Source organism: Leopardus geoffroyi, chromosome E3, assembly GCF_018350155.1.
Source record: "Leopardus geoffroyi isolate Oge1 chromosome E3, O.geoffroyi_Oge1_pat1.0, whole genome shotgun sequence".
Taxonomy (NCBI): domain Eukaryota; kingdom Metazoa; phylum Chordata; class Mammalia; order Carnivora; family Felidae; genus Leopardus; species Leopardus geoffroyi.
Window position 1 is genome coordinate 23,449,558 of NC_059340.1, and position 21,670 is coordinate 23,471,227.

General features: G+C 48.5%; 1 protein-coding gene across 1 annotated transcript in view; it reads right to left on the bottom strand.

Moving 5' to 3' along the window:
- SCNN1B (sodium channel epithelial 1 subunit beta) overlaps positions 1-21,670 on the bottom strand; it is a 61,276-nt gene that overhangs the window by 16,300 nt on the left and 23,306 nt on the right. Inside the window, exons 2-4 of the mRNA XM_045461616.1 lie at positions 6,753-7,071; positions 3,841-4,102; positions 1,707-1,897 (exon numbers count right to left, since the gene is read on the bottom strand). Coding sequence (XP_045317572.1) covers positions 1,707-1,897; positions 3,841-4,102; positions 6,753-7,063 — 764 coding nt within the window. The 5' untranslated portion in view covers positions 7,064-7,071. The remainder of the gene's footprint in view (positions 1-1,706; positions 1,898-3,840; positions 4,103-6,752; positions 7,072-21,670) is intronic.

Below are 21,670 nucleotides of genomic sequence, written 5' to 3' on the forward strand. Positions count from 1 at the left end.
AGAGTCACTCCCCAGCCACAGCCACACCACAGAGGTTGTGTGGCCAACGCTGGGTGTTTTGCCTGCCCCAAAGCCACGCGAATGCGTATCTCCTGACACTGGGATCCCGCTCAACGGCAGAAGAGCACACGTCGGGCATCAGGAACCTGATCGTAGATCCCAACAGACCCTCACGGACCCTGCTTGCCCACCTCACACACCAGCCAGGGCTATTCTCACTGAGCCGAGGGGTCACGTACTTCAAGTCACGGTTTTACATCCCTCTCCAGCTGAGAGGGTGAAGGTGAATGTGTGGATGTGACACTGGTGACCCGGGCACTTGCAGCCTTATGGGGGAGCTGCCAGGAGCGGCTGGCCAGGGGTGCCCCGAGCAAAGGCCGCTGGCTGAGAGCGAGGGGTCAAAATCTAGCCCGCGACCTGCCAGCCGAGTGGCCGCCGAGGGCAGGACACGTCCTGTACTTTTCCACCTGCAGGCCACGCTTTTCCAGTTCACACCTGTGGCCAGGTGTGCAGCTCGCCAGCTCGGGGGAGCCCCGGATTCCTTAATGTTTGCCTGCAAAATGCCTGCCCCTGTGCGTCTAGGGGACAGAGGGTCCCACAGCGTTCAGCACATTCTCAGTGGAGCTTCCTGAAGGCTCACGGCTTGAGGGGGCTGTGCCTGAGCCCAGAGGTGACGCCAGAAGCCTGTCACTCGTGAGAAGCGGCAGGACTCCGTGGACTTCTCCAGAGGCCTGAGGTATGAGACCACGAAGCCCCAGACAAACAAGACCCAGCAGGGGCGCCTGGGTGGCTCAGTCAGTTAGGCGTCTGACTTTGTCTCGGGTCATGATCTCACGGTTCGTGAGTCCGAGCCCCGTGTCGGGCTCTGTGCTGACAGCTCAGAGCCTGGAGCCTGCTTCCGATTCTGTGTCTCCTTCTCTTTCTGTCCCTCCCCCACTCACACACTCTCTCTCTCTCTCTCAAAAATAAAGGTTAAAAAAAAAAAAAAAAAAGACCCAGCACTCGTGGGACACAGGGGCGGCAGAGGAGGCAGGGATCCGAGGACCACTGGAAGAGCCGCAGGCTTTTGGGGTGAACGTTATTCTCACTCTGCTATCCTCTCAACCTGGGGGGCTGTCAGGGAAGAGCCTGGGACAGCGAACACTCCCAGGGCCCCGTTCTAAGCACAGACCTGAGCCAACTCTGCTACCCTCCTGGGCAGCCTGGGAGGTGGGCGGTCCGGGATGACAAAACTGAGGGCAGCAGATGCCCGGTGACGGTCCAGAACCCTCGGCTGCTGGATGTTGGATGCTAACAACACCCAGCTCACAGCTGCCCCCTCTCCAGGGAAGTTTGGGGACCCCCGCATCCTCCTGGGGGGGCCCGTGGCCCGTGAGGGACGGATGCGCCAGGGACAAAAGTCTGGCCCCTCAAGTGAGGGAGGAGCACCCTGTGGTGTGGTCCATGCTCCAGATGCCCGGGGACCAGGCCTACGCGTCACCTGAGACAGCAGCCTCACTCAGTATATCCCGCTTTCCTTACGGACATGTCCTAACACCATTCCGTCAGCACGTCAGGGGCCTTCGACGCATCCCTATCTCAGGCTCTGTCTCCGGAAAATACAACCAGAGACACTGAGGCACAGAAAACTGGTGCAGGTGGCTGGTCGGTGGCCGGGTCGGGCCGTGACTGCGAGCAGGCCCGGGCAGGCTTGGGGTGCCTCTCACCTGTAGCTGCACGGCTCCGGCCCAAACAGGCACGCCAGGATCAGCCGCTCGGCAGGGTAGCCCATCTCCACCAACTCCTGGTTTGGCACCTGCGAGAAGATGTTGGTGGCCTGCAGGAGGTACCACTCTGTCACGGCCCGGGTGGCGCTGGTGAAGTTCCGGAAAGTGCACACGGTCCCATTGAGGCTGCACTGCAGAGGCCGAGAGGGGTTCTTGTGGGCGCGGGGACTGCGGCAGGCCCCAGCCACTGCCCCAAGGGCAAGGGTTTTGCCAGCTGCCCCTCCCCTGGCCGCACCTGGGCGTTGGGCCGGTGGGGAATGTGTTTCCATGGTGCTCACGATGTTCAGGGGCTGTCCCCGCACACACAGTTGAGCGGTCACGGACTCCCACGCAGTCACCGGCCGCCCCTATGTGTGGCCTCGTACATGACCGAATACACACGTGCACATGGACACACAGACGGACATCCGCTTCCTGACCTCCGCAGCCACGTGATGTAATGGTCCCGACCACACACACACACACACACACACATATCCAAACTGTCTCCCTGGTTTCATGCTCATGAGGAACATAAACAGACACGCCTGGACCCTCCACTTCCCTGACTCCTTTTCTGGCCTCATCCCAGACTTCCCGGGGCAGCTCCCTGGAACCCACATGGACCACAGAGGACTCAAGGCTCCCTCCCCTTCATAGCAGGTAAGGAAGGACCTGGGCCTTCTCAGCCCGAGCCCTGGGAAGGGTGCAGGGGCCCCACCACGAGGTCCAGGTCACGGACTTGGCCCCAGCACTCTGGCCGCAGCCACTCTGCCTCCACCAACCCTCATAGTGGGCCTTCCTTCTGGAAGCCGGGAGGCCGGGAGGAGCTTCTCCGCATTCTGAGATGGCCCTCCCCAGGGCCACTGTCCTCAGGCCCATTCCTGGAGGTCTCCTGGTCTCTCTGGGAGACAATCGCGCATGCGCACAGGATGCCCACTACACGCGCACACAGAGCCTGGCCCCGAGAGCTGGTGCAGCCAGCAGGAGCAAGCCTGCCTCACAGATGAGGAAATGCACACAGGAAGCCCGGTGACTGCGCCAAACAATGGCAGGGCACCGGGTCAGAGCGGGCGCTGCGGAGACGTGCGCGGAGCCCTGATCCGGTGGGGGTCGGGGGCCTCCTTCTGGGGAGTGTTTGGCCACAGCCTGGGGCGCCAACCATCAGCATCACCAGGGAGCCTGTTAACAATACAGATTCCTAGGCCTGGACCCGGAGCTGCCTGATCAGATTGTTCAGGAGTGGGGACCAGGGATTTGTACAGGTAGGGAGCTCCCTAGAGTTAGAGGCACAGACAGGGACCCTTGAGGTGGGCACACCTGAGGGCATCCCAGCGTCCCAGCGCAGGGCAGATACACTTGGGCAGCTGACTATACTGCACAGCTCTGGGGTTTTCACCTGCCCAATATTTATGCCCTTATCTTTTGATAGTAAGACCTTATTTCTCCTTCAGGAAACCACCCTTTCCCGCTCACTCAGTCCATGTGATAGAGGCAGACATCACCCCAGTTCCAGGGCACATGACCCAGGATTGACCAATCATGACAGCCCATTCTCCAGCCCACAGTGATTGGTTTAAGGGTGAGCATGTGACCTGATGAGTGGGTCCCAGGACTTTTCTGGGGCTACTGGGAAAGAGGAGTTCTGTTTCTGGGCAAAGTGCTGAGCTAATGGGGTGTATGTCTGGTTTTGCCAAGCCCCTCTGCATGGAGAAAGCCTGCTACAGAGTGAAATCAGCTGGGAGAAAAGCTGCACAAAAATGGGGAGAAGCAGAGTTCTGATGACAGCATTTAAATGCCTGGATCCAGCCATACCTGAATCCAGTCTCCCCCTGGACTTCTTAGCATATGAGCCAGTGAATTCCATGTTTTGCTTAAGCTAGTTTGAGCTGGGTCACTGGCATCCAACAGTGTCTTGACTAACATACCAGCAATTTATTTCTATTTTGAAAAAAGCATTGGCGAATATACAAAATAGGCACTGACTTCCAGCTTGCCTTTCCCCCAGCAAGACCCGGGCTATTAAAGGAAAGAAACTCCCATCAGCCTCACTGTGTAGGGTCCATTGCTTGATGTGTGCCTGGGGCCCACTTACTAGTCTCATGGCCACTTTGCACGCCTGCGCAGTGCAGGTCCTTCCTGGTGCCGAGCCATTGTGGTTGTCTCCAAAGAGGTCGAGGACCACTGGGTGATGGGGGTTCTGCTCGTCGATAAGGACCAGCGGTGTGTAGTTCCAGATGGTGGAGTTCAGAGCCTTAGAAGCGTTGCCATAGCTCTGCTCGGGTGCCAGGATCCTCTCCAGGACCGCTTCCATTAGTTCGTCCAGATCCTTCAGCAGATGCTTGACTTTGGAATACCTGGGTGGGGAGGGGGCCGGTCAGGGGGGCAAGGGCAGCGGTGAGGCAGAGAGCCACGGCGGTCTGGGACCCACCCTTACGCCAGCGTGGCTGTCACCACGTGTAAGGACAGAGCTCTGCCCAAGCCCCTGCCTCTCTATCCACCCACCCGGGCATCCACACCTCCTTCCATCCACCTGCTCACTTATACATTCACCAAGCAGTTCATGAGCACCTACCGTGTACCAGACACTGCAAAGCACAGAGGATACAATAGCAAACACAACAGCCGGGGTCTCTTTCCTTATGAAGTTCACGTTCTAATGAGGAAGACTCATAACTGCTCATGGCTAGCGATTGCTTCCCATGTGCCGGGTGCTTCTGATGTCTTACTTTATGTATAATCTTCCCCACAATTCTGTGATAGTCCCCATGTAAGGATCAGGACGCCCCGGGAGTCGCTGTGATTTCCCGAGCCTATCCCACTGGTGGGGGGGCAGAGCTGGGACCGGATCCCGGATTTGGTGCAGTGGGCATGCTGTTTGGGCACAGGGGTTCTGATATCTCCCTCCCTCCCAGGATGGGACCAAAAATGGAGAGAGGAAGGGCAGGTCTGTGATCCTGAGGTCCTAATTCTCCATTGGAGACTGTGGGAACAGGAGTCAATGTCCAGAAGGAGAAGGTGGATGGGACTCGGGGGCTGGGCTCCAGTACCTTCTCTCAGCCCCCAGAGGCTCCCATATTGGAAATGGTCCATGCCACGGAGTGTCCCCACCGGCCGCTCTGGACCCGATTTATCCAAGCCCCTGCCCCACAGTGTGGTCACCAGGGCAGTGTGTTTGAGCTCTGGCTCGAGGACATCCTGCAGGGGTGAGTGTTAAACCCTGGCCACAGGCCCACGTCCCGGTACAAAGGAGTACAGTAGCCAGAGCTGACATGGCCTTCAGACGTGACACCTCTTGTCCCCTGACCATCACACCAGCCACCTGTGTGTACACAGGAAGAGGGGGAGCTGGGAGGGAGGTGGGCTGTGGGGAGGGGGGCTGCTCTTACAGCCTACATGTCCACAGCTGCAGTCGAGCGTGGTGGGTTACTGCATGAGGTCTGGGTTCAAATCCCGACGTGCCACTTAATATCAGTGTGACCTTGGACAACCTAACATCTCTGAGACTCTGTCTTCTCTTCTACAAAATGGGGGCGGGGGGGAGGATTAAAATATTTACCCTGGAGGGCTGTCGGGAGGATTCAATGAAGTGACACAAAGCACCCGGAATAGTGCCTGGACAGGGTGGTGGTGTTACAAGGATTATTTCAGGTTCTCCTGAGTAGCCCCAGGGATCCACCTGGCAGGCAGGAGCCCTACTACTCAAAAGAAGGGAAGTAGGAATTCCCTTTCAGTACCTTCTTTTGGACAAGAATGTTCTCTGTGGCTCAGCCGTGCTGCTCCTTCCGTCAATTCCAGGCTCTGTCTCACCCCAGGCCCTCTACCTGTGCCCTCCACTTGGAGTACTCTTTTCCTCCCCCCAGCTACCTTCTACTCATTCCTGGGGGGGGGGCATTCTTCTCTGACAGGCCCCTGCCCCTCCTTGACCCTGACTAGGTCAGGTCCCTCTGGGTGTCCCTTCCATAGGACTTGCCATCAAGTGGATAAACAGTGGCACCTCTGGGGTCACATAAGACCTGGGTCCAAATCCCACCGTTGTTTGCTGTGTGTCTCTGGGCAAGTTCCTTTACCTCTCTGAATCTCCATTTCCTGACCTATAAATCAAGCGAGTATGGCAGTACCCACCCTTAGGGTGGTTGTGTGGGTGAGAATTACACAAGTTAACCAAAACATCACTCCACATACTGCCTGGCAATTCATAAGCACTTGATGTAATGTTGCCATATATATTTTTTATCATCACAATGATAATTAATTCAGTATTTAGGGAGAAAAAGATGAATGTCTGTTTCCTCTGGTAGGCTGTGAGGAGGGCAGGGACTTTGTTTTATTCACCGATGTGTTCCTAGTGCCTGGAACAGCCCAGGGCACACGGCAGGCGCTCAGTAACTGTGTACTGAATCAATACTGGGCACTGGCAGGCCTTGAAGGCAGCAGCCACCAAGTACTTCTTAGGTTCTCTTTAAAGATTTTATTATTCAGTAATCTCTACACCCAATGTGGGACTCAAACTCACAACCTCAAGATCAAGAGTTGCATGCTCCACCAGCTGACCCAGCCAGGTTCTCTTTAAGCCTGGGAAGTTCATGGAGGCGCCTGGGTGGCTCAGTCGGTTAAGCATCCCACTTCGGCTCAGGTCATGATCTCACGGTTCGTGGGTTCGAGCCCCGAGTCAGTCTCTGTGCTGACAGCTTGGAGTCTGGAGCCTGCTTCAGATTCTGTGTCTCCTTCTCTCTCTACCCCTGTCTCTCTCTCTCAAAAATAAGTAAACATTTAAAAAAAAAAAAAGCCTAGGAAGTTCATGAATTTTGAAATGTACTTGCTGCAAAGGGATGAAGCAAAGAGGGAAAGAAAGAAAGGAGAAAAGAGAGTGGGGAGCGGGGGCAAGGGCAAGAAACAGGGAAGGAAGGAGAGAGAGAGAGGGTGGGAGGGAGGGGGCGAGAGGAAGGGAGAGGCGGGGAGGAAGAAGGGAGGGAGAGCCAGCGGTGTGCTCCAGGGACCACCTACTGGAAGGGGCTGGCGTTGCAGATGGTGACGGCGGGGAAGTCCATGGTCTTGAAGCCGATGGAGAGGGAGACGCTGACCTCCCAGCTCAGGTAGGTCTTGATGAAGACGCCCCACTCCCAGCAGACGAGGGAGGTGAAGAGCAGCGTGATCAGGAACCACATGGCCTTCTTCTTGGGCCCCTCGCAGATGATGCGCTTGGGGCCGTGGGTGTTAGTGTTGTTACAGTACCACACCAGCAGCTCCTTGTACGTGTAGCCGGGGCCCTTCTGCAGCCGGTGCAGGCACTTCAGCAGGTACTTCTTTATGTGCATTGTGGCACCTGCAGGGACACGGCGGAAAGCCAGGTGCAACACCGGTCCTGCGTCCTGGGCTGTCCCAGTCGTGGCCGGAGTGTGGGCATTGGAGACAGGCGGAGGACAGGGCTGCACACCCCAGCCCTCCCTCCCTGCCCTCCTCTCTGCTGCCTTCCCTTTCTCCCACCCCTCCCTCTCCCCTCTCTTCCTCCTTCCCTTCCTGCTCTCTATCATCCACCCATCCGACTAACTAAAAAGCATTTATTGAAAGCCTACTGTATGCCAGGTACTGAATTAGTCCCTCTGGACTCATTGATGAGCAAAACAAACAGGGTTTCTGCCATCTGGGAATTTCTAGCCTGGTGAACAAGTTACTCACACTCTTGACTCCTTAGGTACCCCCATCTATAAAATGGGCATAATTGTACCTAATGTACAGAGTTGCTAAGACAGTGAAACTAGGTGATGCATCCAGTGCCTGGCCAGACTAAGTGCCCAACATATCTGCTACCTTTATTACAAGCCACAAGCAGGCGAGACGGATGTCCATCAAATAATCCATCAAAAATGCATAGTTATATACCCTACGACCAGCAATTGCATTACTAGGAATTTATCCAAAGGATACAAAATTGCTGATTTGAAGGGGCACATTCACCCCAATGTTTATAGCAGTGCTATCAACAATAGCCACATTATGGAAAGAGCCAAAATGTCTATCAAGTGATGAATGGATTAAGAAGATGTGGTATATAGGGGCGCCTGGGTGGCTCAGTCAGTTAAGGGTCTGATTTCGGCTCAGGTCATGATCTCACAATTTGTGGGTTCGAGCCCCACGTCCAGCTCTGTGCTGACAGCTCAAAGCCTGGAGCCTGCTTTGGATTCTCTGTCTCCTGCTCTCTCTGCCCCTCCCCCATTCACACTGTCTCAAAAATAAACGTTAAAATTCTTTTTAAAAAGATGTGGTATATGTATATATACATATACATATATATGTATATGTAGACACACACACACACACATATATATACAGAATGGAATACTACTTGGTGATGAAAAAGAATGAAATCTTGCCATTTGCAATAATGTGGATGGAACTGGAGGGTATTATGCTAAATGAAATAAGTCAAAGAAGATGAATATCATATGACTTTACTCATATGTGGAATTTGAGAAACTTCACAGGTGAACATAGGGAAAAGGAAGGAAAAATAAGATAAAAACAGAGAGGGAGGCAAAGCATAAGAGACTCTAAATACAGAGAACTGAGGGTTGATGGGGGCGGGAGGTGGGTTAAATGGGTGATGGGCCTTAAGGAGGGCACATATTGGGATGAGCACTGGGTGTTGTATGTAAGTGACGAATCACGGGAATCTATCCCGTGATCTATCTATAGCACACTGTATGTTAACTAACTTGAGAATTAAAAAATATGTAGTTATAAAACATGGTAGGAAGGGTTGGGACCCCGTGCTCTGGGGTCCCAGAGGCAGTGAAGGGTGGTGGTGAAGAACGGGGACTCTGGAGCTGACATGTCTACTCTGAATCTCAGCTCCGCCACTTTCTAGGTGTGTGACTTTGAGCCAATCGCCTTCTCAGTGCCTCAGTTTCCTCATCTGTAAGTGGGGATGATACTAGCCTCTGCCTCCTGGGTCTTTTGTGAAGCCTGCATGACAATATGCAGAGTGTGGATGAATGCCGGCTGTTGTCATTCTAACAAAAGCACACTCCCCACCCCCAGTTCTGAGAGTCCCTGGAGAAGCTGAGTTAAGGAACCTAAGAGTTAAGTGGGTGAAGAGGAGGGGGCATTCAGGTGGAGGGGGCAGCGGGAGCAAAGGCTCTGAGGGGGAGGGAGCCTGGAGGGGCAAGTGGGAGCTTGCCGGCCACATTTAGGATCTGGGTTTCAGGCCAAGAGAACTGGAGCCCTTGGGAGCGTGGAGTGTGATGCCATCAAAGCTGCCATCTGGAACGACATGGACTGGAATGGGATGGAGGCGGTCTAGGAGCATCGGGTGGGGTGGGGAGCTGTGGGTTGTGGAGGAATATCTAATCTTTCTTTCTGAGACTCTGTTTCTCGATTAACCAAGACGCTGGTCACAGAGCCTGGCACATGATGGCTTCTCAGGAAATACCCGTTTCCACCTGCTGCTGGAGCACCCCGGCTCTCTCCCTGGAGCCCCAGCTGGCCAAAGGCCACCTCCTTCATGCAGCTGTCCTGACTCCCTGACAGGGGTGACCCTCGGCCTCCTCTCGGAGCTGCTGCCTTTCCGGGCCAGGGGCAGTGTGGTGGGCAGCTCAGTGCCTGCTGTCCAGCATCCTTTCCTTCCCTCTGGCTCTGTGTGTCCTCGGGGGGAAACTACCCCTCCCTCAGTCTCAGTTGGTGTGAGTTGCTAGGTTGACTCCACCCCTAGTCTGAAGGGGTACTTACCTAACCCCAGTTTGGATTGTTGAGACTCAATTCTGTTACTTTATGCTGGTACAACTGAGGCAGACTCCTTTTTAGCCAAGACTACTAAGCTGGAGGTATTTGGGGCCACAAATAGGGAGACTGCCTGAGAATAAAGCCAATACAGAGGAAAGCAGAGTCACAAGATGGAGAGATTTCTGACATTTGAACACCTGGATCCAGCCACTCCTGAAGCCATTTACTCCTGGACTCATCAGATCCAACAACCAATAAATTTACTTTCTTACTTATGCTGATCCAAATTGGGTGTCTGTCATTTGCAATCATTAGAATCTTTTTTAAATTAAAAAAATTTTTTAAATGTTTATTTATTTTTGAGAGAGAGAAACAGAGGGCAAGCAGGAGAGGGGCTGAGAGAGAGGGAGACACAGAATTTGAAACAGGCTCCAGGCTCTGCGCTGTCAGCACAGAGCTGTTGTGGGGCTCGAACCTACTAACTGCAATCAGGTGCTTAACCTCAATCATAAGAATCTTAACAAAGGAAGAAATTCACCTCATTCTAACCCGTGACATATTTGTTTCTGCCTGTGGCTTCTCGTTCCTATGAGATCATAAGCCCGTTGAGAGTAGCAGCTCTGTATTCCTGACAAGCCCAACACAGTGCCTGGAACTCTACCAAATAGCCAAATGGATAATGCCAGACTTTCATATCTAACCTGAGATCTTAAACTTGCTCAAGCGTGTTTACTGCTCACCTAACTTACTGACACAGTAATATCCGCCCCCCTCCTTCCTGGACAAAGCATTAAAGGCTTTCCCCTCCAATGCCTCTGCTCGCTGATGGAAATCAAGTTCCATATGCCTGCCCAGGCCATCATGGCTGTAAAATGGACGTTCACAGATTAACCCAACCTCCATCTTTCCCTAGAGGGCCCATTCCCTGCCCTGGGAAAATAAAGTAATAGTGATTATAATAATAACAACTATAGGAGCACCATTAAAGTACTATGTGTTTACCACGGTCCAGGCACTGCAAGGTACTTACTTCATGAGTTATTTCATTCTTAGACATTATTATCCACAGCTATAAACTTGGAAAGAACTGGGGCTTTGTCTGTCTTTACAGTTTAGCACCAAGGACTAATAGGTGAACAGCACATGAGGCTCCAATAAACTGTCATGGAAGAAAAAGACAAAGGGCCTCTCTGATGTCTACCCTTTGCCATTCTCATTTAATCATCTGATTCAGCCAAGGAGAAAGTAGGCTTGGTACAAACAGGTCCTTAGCATCTATTTAACCCCTGCTAATCTCCCAGATTAACAATGAGGCCTCAGGCTCAGAACCTTATCAGCCAACAGTATCTAGTTAGAATTAACATCATTCTGTTTTCACTGCGTTTATTTTTAAGAGGGATCTCTAACTTATGGCAAGAGATACCGGCTTTGGCTTTCAGTTCACAAATCCACTCAAGTTAAAAAAACAAACAGAAAATGTGTTTAAAGAAAAATATTCAGTAAACAATAGTAGGACGTGTAGCAAAACTTGTGACAGTGGTAGGCAAGTAACAGAAGTGTGTTGAGTACTGGCGTATCTCCTAACTAGTTTGGTCCCTTGGGCCATTAGCCAAGCCAGAAGCAATCAATGCTAGCAACAACTTTATGTCGTTCCCATCAGATTTCACCCCAAGGTGATAGATGGTTGGTGTTTGGGATGTATACACAGCTTGTGCAGAAAGGTTTAAATGAGCTTACAGCTTAAGCCAACTCAAACAAGCCAGGTGGAGACTGGGTCCGCACACGGACTCAGGAAGAGTGGACACTGTCGTGCCTCAGAGGATCCCAGATTGCATCTAAGCGTGGCCCCAAACTGGTGGTAAACGTTCCGGGCCGCAAATACAGAGACAATAAATGCCCTGTACAACCAAGTCCGTTTTCCTGTAAGAGGAAACACACACTTGGTTTCAGAGACAAATTTGTCCTGAGATTTGACTCAGTTTCCTGGTGGGAGGATAATTAGGAACACAGTGTGTGTCTCTACCTATTAATTTGACAAAGGACACATACATGCTCCTAATACAGTCAGTTCTTCTGAACCTTCTCAGTGACAGGTTGCCTATCATGACCTAAAAGCTGTCCTGGGTTTGCAAGAGTTGTTTTTGCTGTTAGCACAGGATTTATTTTTATAATTCTCATTTTAAAATAACAGCTTTATTGAAGTATAATTCACATACTATATAACTCATCCGTTTAAAGTATAGAATTCGGTGGATTTTAGTATATTCAGAGTTGCTCAACCATCACAGTAACGTTTAAAATATTTTCATTTCCAAGGTGCCTGGGTAGCTCAGTCGGTTGAGCATCGGCTCAGGTCATGATCTTGCAGTTTGTGAGTTCAAGCCCTGCATTGGGATCTGCATTGACAGCTTAGAGGCTGGAGCCTGCTTCAGATTCTGTGTCTTCCTCTCTCTCTGCCCCCTCCCTCGCTCATGTTTTCTCTCTCTCAAAAATAAATAAACATTAAAAATTAAAAAAAAAAAAAAGAAGATTTTCATCTCTCCCCAAAGAAACTCTGTATACATTAGGGTCACTCTATTTCTCCTTCCACCCTTCCCAGGGTCTGTCTCTATAGATTCATCTCTTATGGACATTTTAATTTTTTAAAAATATTTATTTTTGAGAGAGAGAAAGAGAGAGAGACAGGCAGAGAAACAGAACGCAAGTGGGGGAGGAGCAGAGAGGGAGACACAAAATCTGAAACAGGCTCCAGGCTCCGAGCTGTCAGTTTAGAGCTGGACACAGGGCTCAAATCCACGAACGGTGAGATCATGACCTGAGCCGAAGTTGGACGCTTAACAGACTGAGCCACCCAAGTGTCCCTGGACATTTCATATAAATGGAACCATGCCTCACGTGATCTTTTGTGACTGGTCTTTTTCACCTAGCATAATGTTTTTAAAGTTCATCCACATTGTAGCAATACGTATCAGTACTTTATTCCTTTTTATTGCCAAATAATATTCTATATTATGGAATATACCACATTTTATTTATCCATTCATCAGTTGATGGACATCTGTATTGTTTCTACTTTCGGCTATTGTGAGTAACGTTGCCATAAACAATCATATGCAAGTTTTTTGTGGACGTATGTTTTCATTTCTCTTTGGTATATACCAGGAGGGGATATACCCACTGAGTTAATTCTATGTTTAACCATTTGAAGAACTGACAGACTCTTTTCTTTTTTTTTTTTTTTTTTTTAATTTTTTTTTTCAACGTTTATTTATTTTTGGGACAGAGAGAGACAGAGCATGAACGGGGGAGGGGCAGAGAGAGAGGGAGACACAGAATCGGAAACAGGCTCCAGGCTCTGAGCCATCAGCCCAGAGCCTGACGCGGGGCTCGAACTCACGGACCGCGAGATCGTGACCTGGCTGAAGTCGGACGCTTAACCGACTGCGCCACCCAGGCGCCCCTGACAGACTCTTTTCCAAAGTGGCTGCACTATTTTGAAATTCCACTAACAGTGTCTGAGGGTTCCAATTTCTCCACATCCTCTTCCAACACTTGTTATCATTCAATAAAAAAATTATTATAGCCATCCTAGTGGGTGTGAAATGGTGTCTTATTCTGGTTTTATTTGGATTTTCCTGACAGTTAATGATATTGACCATCTTTTCATGTGCTCTTGGCCACTATATCCATTATATGGTCAATATGTCTTTGGAAAAATATCTATTCAGGTCTTATGATCACATTTTAATTAGGTTGTCTTTTTATTATTAGGTTGTAAGAGTTATTTATATTTTCTATATAAGTCCTTTATCAGATATAGCATATGCAAAAATATTCTGTTCTGGGGGTTATCTGTTCACTTCTTTGATGGTGATTTTTGAAGCACAAACGTTTTTAATTTTGATGATGTCCAATTTGTCTATATTTCTTTGGCTGTGTGCACTTTGGTGTCATATCTAAGAATCCACTGCATAATCCAAGGTCATAAAGATTTATTCCTATGATTTATTCTAAGGGTTTTATAATTCTATCTCTTATATTTAGGTCTTTGATCCAATTTGAATGAATTTTTGTATGTGGGGTGAGGTAGGGGTTCAGATTTGTCCTTTTACACGTGGATACCCACTTGTCCCAACACCAACACTATTATTCCCCCATTTAATTGTCTTGGCATCCTTAGTGATTTTTTTAAAAAAATATTACACAAATTGAAGAAAACTTAATGGAAAGATATAATACGTTCATGGGTCATAAGACTCAATATTGTTAAAATGTCAATTAACCTTAAATTAATCCCTGGAGTTAATTCAATCCTAATCAAAATCCCATAGAGTTTTTGCAGAAATTGACAAGCTGATTCTAAACTTTATATGGAAAAGCAAAAGAACTAAAATAGAAAAAAGAAAATTTTGAAGAGGAAAAACAAAGTTGAATGGCATATACTATGCTCTGACATCAAGACTGATTATGGGGGTACCTGGTGGCTCAGTCGGTTAAATGTCTGACTTTAGCTCAGGTCATGATCTCACGGTCTGTGAGTTCAAGCCTCCCTGAGGTGCTGACAGCTCAGAGCCTGTGTCTCCCTCTCTCTCTGCCCCTTCCTGGCTCATACTCTGTCTCTGTCTCTCAAAAATGAATAAACAATAAAAAAATTAAAAAGACTGACTATGAAGTACAATAATCAGAACAGTATGATATTGGTGCAATGATGGACACCTTGATCAGTGGAACATAAGAGAGAGTAAGGAAATAGATCTACAGGGTGCCAAGCTGATCAATGCAGAAAGGATTGTCTTTTCAACAAGAGATGCTGGAATGAATGGATGTCTGTGTAAGAAAAAGTGAATCTCAACTCTTACCCCACACTATATACACAAATTAACTTGAAATGGATCAGAGACCTAAACATAGAGCTAAAACTATAAAAAACAAAAGAACAAAAAAACCAGAAGTGTAGGAGAAAATCGGTGCAATCTTAGGGTGGCAAAGATCTTTTAGGTGGGACAGTAAAATCACGAATCATGAAAGAAAGAAAAAACCTACAAATTGTATTTTATTAAAACAGTAAAATAAAAATCTTCTGCTCTTCAAAACACTGTTAAGAGAACAAAAGATCAGGACACTAGGAGAAAATACTTGTAATAATATGCCTGACAGGGGCGCCAGTGTGGCTCAGTTGGTTAAGTGTCTGACCCCAGCTCAGTTCATGATCTCACGGCTCATGAGTTTGAGCCCCGCATCGGGCTCTGTGCTGCCAGCTCAGAGCCTGGAGCCTGCTTCAGATTCTGCGTCTCCCTCTCTCTCTGATCCTCCCCTGCTCGCACTCACACTCTCTCTCTCTCTCTCTCTCTCTCTCTCTCTCTCTCAAATAAACATTAAAAAAATCTTAAAAAAATATGTCTGACAAAGAATTCATATGCAGAATAAAGAATTCTTACAACTGAACAAGAAGATAAGCAACCTAACAAAATAATGGGCAAAAGTTTTGAAAAAACACTTCACACAAGAAGGTATATGAATGCCCCATAAGCACGTGAAAAGATGCTTAACATCATGAGTCATCGGGGAAACGCAAATCAAAACCGCAGTGAGACACCATTTCCCACCCACTAGAAGGACAGACAATACCCAGTGTTAGCGAGGATGTGAAGCAGTTAGAACTCTCCTACCTGACTGGTTGGGACGCAAAATGGTACAGTTTGGTGGTTTCTCAGAAACTTAAGTGGGTGCTTATCTATCACATGACCTACCAATCCCTCTTTTAATTACCCAAGGGAACTGAAACATACGTTCACATGAAGGCTTGTACATGTATATGCACAGGAGGCTTATTCATTATAATAACCCCAAACTGGAAACCAGCCAAATGTCCACTGGCAGGTGGATACATAAATTGTGGCACATCCATACAATGGGATACTATTCAGCAGTAAAAAGGAACCTACCACTGATACATACAACAACTGGGATGGATAGAAAAGAAAAGAAACAGGCTGAGTTTAAAAAGCTAGACGTAGAGGAGAATATACTATGTGATTCCATGTATATGAAGCCCTAAAGAAGACATACGAATCTATAGGGGCAGAAAGCATATCAGTGATGCCCAGCACATCTGGGGTAAACACTGCATTGGCTAGAAAAGCACAGAAGGACACCTTTGGGAGGTGATGGAACTATTTTATATCTTGGGTGAGATGGTGCTTAGTTGGATGTATACATTTGTAAAAGTTCACCAAATGCTATATTTAAAATGCAAGTAACATACTGTACATTGCTCATATTTAAAGTTTTAACAAAAGACTTAAATCCATTGCTGTTTCAAAATATGAGAGGTCACGTCTTAAAAATCTAGATTTTTCTTTATCTTTTGAAAAATCAGAACTATCTGACAACTGTCCCCATGTGGCAACACTCTGCCAGAACTGAACAGTGGCAGTCCCCTAAGACAGATCACGTGCTCCCTGCCCCCCACCTCCAAGTCTCCCCATTCCCTATTTTCTTACACTCAGCCCACCTTATTCAGTTTTTAAAATTCCCTGCTTTGGCTTCTCTGGACATCTGACTCTGTGACCCCTGTAAATGGTAGGTCAGATGCTTTCATTAAAATCCCCTGTACTTAGCAGCAAAACCTCAATTACCCAAGGTTATCAGGGAATACGAGTTCTGGGTAGCTGGATTTTTATAGTTAATTGAAGGTTAACCTGAAAATGGATTTGACTCTGGTCATTGAAAAATCTTTTATGTTTCTGCCTCCGCTAAGGGCAGGCAGCCCCAGAACATGACTGACTCATTGTTCTCGAGCACCTGGCCAGGATCAGAGTCGTGGATGGGGCTCAGCGTACCTGGCTGGAGATAGTGAAGAAGACTTTTTTTAGGGGAGTGGTTGGAATCTCTCCAGGGACCAGAACACACCCTGGGCACCATTTCTATTTATAAATGCCAAGATTATGTGCATTTCAGGCACCCAGATTTTGGTCTCTAAATACCATTCCCAACCAAAAGGAATCAGAGCTTCTTGGAAAAATGGCTGATGCCAGTTTTGCTGCAAGAAATGTACAGGATGAGCCTGGGATATCTCATCATACCTGAAAGCAAAGGAAGGTATCAAAGACTACTGGGGTCAGTCGAAAGGGCTCCTTGAAGGGGTCCTCACCAGCAAAGATGGGACAATTAGAGCATTTTTTAAAAAATTCAGTTAGGGGCGCCTGGGTGGCGCAGTCGGTTAGGCGTCCGACTTCAGCCAGGTCACGATCTCGCGGTCCGTGAGTTCGAGCCCCGCGTCAGGCTCTGGGCTGATGGCTCAGAGCCTGGAGCCTGTTTCCGATTCTGTGTCTCCCTCTCTCTCTGCCCCCCCCCCCCCGTTCATGCTCTGTCTCTCTCTGTCCCAAAAATGAATAAACGTTGAAAAAAAAAATTAAAAAATAAATAAATAAAAAATTCAGTTAATTGAGGGGTACCTGGGTGGTTCAGTCAGTTAAACCTCCAACTTCGGCTCTGGTCATGATCTCACGTTTATGGGCTCGAGACCCATGTCAGGGTCTGTGCTGACCGCTCAGAGCCTGGAGCCTGCTTCAAATTCTGCATCTCCTCTCTCTGCCCCTCCCCTGCTCGCACTCTGTGTTTCTCTCTCTCTTAAAAATAAATAATAAAAACGTTAAAAATTTGTTTTAAATGCAATTAATTGAAACATATTAAATCCAAAAAAATCCATGAGCTCATTACAACACTGGAAAAGGGGGAAAGTAAGAATATTAATGTTATTAATAAATCAGGGTCATTAACACATGAGTCCCATTCGGGTTGTTTTACCCCTATTTGGGACACTATTGGCTTGGCTGTTATGTTCCATAAACTCCTTAATTTACTGCAAAAATCTCCAAATTTCAGCTCAAAATCTAGCCCAAGGCCTGTTTTTGTATGGAACCTGAAGCTAAGAATGGTTTTTATGATTTTATGTATTTATTTATTTATTAAGTTTATTTTTGAGAGAGAGACAGAAAGAGTGAGTGGGGGAGGGGCAGAGACAGAGGGAGAGAGAGAGAATCTCAAGGAGGCTCTGCACTGTCAGCACAGAGCCCAACTCGGGGCTCAAACTCACAAATCGCGAGATCGTGACCTGAGCCGAAACCAAGAGTCAGGTGCTTAACCGAATGAGCAACATAGGTGCCCTGGCTTTTATGTTTTTAAAGAGCAGTGGACAAAAAAAAAAAGAATATGCTACATATGGGGCCAGCAAAACCTAAACTATTAATATATCAAGCCCTTTATGGTAAGTTTCTTGGCACCTGATTTGCTGTGCCCTCTATGTTTCCATTAAATAAAAAGATGCCCTTAAAATGAGTTTGGTTTTATTTTCCCCTGACTTATTATTATTAGTTTTAACATTTATTTATTTTTGAGAGACAGAGTGTGAGCAAGGGAGGCACAGAGAGAGGGAGACACAGAAACCGAAGCAGGCTCCAGGCTCCGAGCTGTCAGCATAGAGCTCAACGTGTCGAACCCACCAACCATGAGATCATGACCTGAGCTGAAGTCAGATGCTCAACCGACTGAGCCACCCAGGTACCCCTCCCCTGACATATTAATTCAGTGTTTCCCAAACATCAAGCATTTGCATACCACCCTGACAATTTTTGCTAAATTGTTGGAGCACTTGTATCATTATTCACTTAATGTATAACATCACTTGAACTCACTTTTTTTTTTTTTTTTGGTTAAAAAACTTCCACCTAGTCCTAAGCAATACTATGAGTACTCAGCAACACCATATCTGTGAAATAACTTTGATGTGTTAAGTCACATTTTCCTAATACCTATTAAAATAATTTCACTATTTGAAAAAGAGTCCCTCTTAAAAGAGGAACTTAAAATCATCTTGCTTATCACCCTATGGAAAATTCTCTGTTGTTTTCTACCTGGCTGAAGCATTTCATCATGTATCTTTATGCCCTCCTTTTAACTATGTTGGGGGTAGGCATAATTATGCCCATTTCACAGAGGAGTTAACTTGAGCCAGAGAGACTTGCCCACAATCAGAGTGAGTCAGAGGTAAATCTGGAAATAGAAACCAGGTCACCTGGCTTCCAGCCACTTCTACCAACACATGTGATGGGACACCTGACCTCTTGCCCCTGCTCTAATGGGTGTGGGGGAAGTTTGCATTGTAGCAATGGGGTCAGCTGCCTCCTCCGTGGTACATATGCACCTCATTTGCCCAAGGCTATGGCCGTAGACATCTAGGGGTCCTCCCATAGAGCTAAGCTCAGCTTGACTAATGGAGGTGATAAGAAAGTATCACTTCCACAGCCCTCCAGGAGCGGAGAGGCAATGGTCTTACAGGAGCTGATCAGAGTCAGAGAGTGCTCCCAAGGTACATCGTTAAGTGAGAGAAAAGAAACAGCAGAACAGTATACAAAGTCTATATGCATTTGTGTAAAAACAAGAAAGGAAATAAAAGCATTGAGATATTTACTGGTGTGTGCATAGCCTATCCTGGAGAGCCTACCCAAGAAAGCGGGAGCACGAACTACCTTCGAGAAGGAGAACTGGGTAGCTGGGGACACAGGCAGGGAAGGAGGCTTCTGAAAAGGAGTTATTCCTTCTGCACCTTTTGTATTTTGGATCATGTCGATGTTTAATCTATTCATTTATTTGGTCCATAGACATTCATTCATCCCTTACTGTGTGCTCAGCACTGTTCTAGGCACCGAGCGTGCAGCAATAAACAACCAGTAAAGAAATAAATCAATCCCTGCCTGTGTATAGCCTGCATGCCCACAGGGGACAGAACCGGAAAATTATAAAGAGCAATTGCATTTGCAAATTTATGCTGATTACAGTTAGGTAAAAAAAAAAAAAAAAAAAAAAAAAAATCTGTATAGCAGCCATTAGATACACAGAGATGAAAAGGTTTTGTAATACCAAGTATCGGGCAGGCTTTGGGGAAAGCACACCTTTACATGCCGATGGGGTGGGAGTTGGGGTAGTCATTCAGAGAGTAGCCGGCAGTCATTATTATGTTTATAATGTGGCAGCTGGGACCCTATGGCTCTACTCTGTGCATGCAGGCGTGCGTGTTTGCATGTGTGGGTCCAGGTGTGTGTGCCTGTACGCACCGTAAGGATGGTGGTTACAACACTGTAATACCCCCAAATGGGGAAACAACCTCACAGGCCAAGGGAAAGGCAGCTGGGGGTGGGTGGGCCGCAGACTACCCCACCACAGGGGCCGTCAGGCGTGTGGCGGGGATCTGGCTACGGGGAACAGGTGAGCTAGCACAGTCCTGACAGGTGTGTTTCCAGTGAGCCAAGGGGGTTAGAACTCTGGGGCAGCTGGACACACCCCACTCCAGGGAAGCCAAAAGCCACCTTGTCCCTTCAGAGCATGATTCAAATATGCTCATTCTCTGTCCACTGTGACATGAGGAAGGCCGGTAATCACAGGTTAGAAGAGATTTAACGTACATTCCACCCCCAAATGCTGAGAATATATGGATGGCAAGGTCATGCTGAGGTCACCTCTGTGTTCTTTGTGGTGGGGTGATGGAGTGGAAACTCTCCTCTTCCTCTATGGCGGCCATGCTCCTGCATGGAGATGTCCTTTGGGGTCACTGCCCTACCTTGTGGGGGTGGCGTCTGGGGGTGGCGTGGGGGCATGTTGGTGGGGTCCCATAGTTTCACTCTGTGGTGGGGTGATGGTGGGGCCACTCCCACTCCACGGCAGGGGGCACCCTCAAAGGGCAATGCATTCCCGTCCACAGCACAGACAAGCACACCCCACAGCCCAGGGAGGGCCAGCAAACACTGGATGTTAAGGACCCAGAAGTGGCTTATGTTCCCATCAGGGGGCGGATTGTGTAGGATTTGGGAGTCAGACCCCAGTTAGGGTCCAGTTCTGCTGTTTCCTCAAGGGAGGGGCTCAATCCATGACAATAATAGGTTGGCCCTCCAACTCTTAATTTCTCATCTGTAAAATGGGGATAACAGTACCTGCACCTACTAGGTTGTTGTCAGTATTCAATGAGATAATGCATGGGGAGCACTTTGCACAGTGGCTGTCACATAGTAAGTCTTGAAAAACGTAGCTACTATTATTATTATTATCATTATCATTATTATTTTAAGGAGCAGAATTATTCAAAATGACTGTGGGTATTCACCCTGGGTTCCCGGGACTGTCATTCGTGGAGAAAAAACCCACTGTCATTTGTGGAGAAGTGGTGCCCAGACTACTTCTTGTGGGACTATGTCCTTCTTTGGCAGGGAAATCCTGTGGTCCCCAGATCTCTTCTGGTCCCCAAGGTCCCCAACGGCTGGCAACTGGTTTTCCAGACAACTTCTGTAAACAGCTGTACCTAAACCCAGCCTGTCCAGCGCCAGCAGCCACGCACATAGCCACTGACGAGACCATGATCCACACCTGTCCCATATGAAGGAAGGCCCAGGGGGTTGGGGGCGCCTCCCCTGGAATGGAGCCCTTACCACCTCAGCATGTGCCCCATGCACACAGAAACATCTCTGTGCTTCTGACTTTGGCCCCTTCCTCACCCCAGACCCCATGGTGGTATGGATTCACCCCACCCCTCTGCATGGCTGGTGCCTTAAGGATGCAGGCGGAAAAGCCACACTCAGACCTGGAATACAGAATCCCTTCCTCCCATGCTAATTCTAAGCAATCTTTGGAAAAGAAGTACTGTGGGTTCCCTGTGGGAGGCTGGCTGCATCAAGCTGGGGGGGGGGGGCAGGGGACTCCACCCTGTGTACTCTCCTCCTCATACCTTCTTTAAAACCCTGGAACATCCTGGGGATGACTCAGGGGCCAGCACTCTCCCTTTGTCCCCAAGCAAGATGAAACCACCTTTCCTGAAGAGACCAATTAGGACATGAACTTTGTGATCTGGGGTGTTGGGAAAGGAGAGGAGCCTAGTGTTGGCCAGTGTTGGAGGAACTGAACACAGCCCGGGAGGGCTCAAAACAGAGCAATGATGCTCACAGAAGCCAGCGTCGGGGGGTGTGGGGGGCAAAGAGTGCGGGGCAAGGGCCTGCCGCCATCTTCACACTAGCCCTCTGCCAGCCTCCATCCCGTCCACCTGCCAGCTAGAAGTGGCCTTGCTGTGCCAGTCTGGCTGGTCCTCATATGAAAGATGAGTAATGGTGCCAGATAAGGGCTCAGGGCCGCTGCTGCTGAAGAACGCTGGCCACACC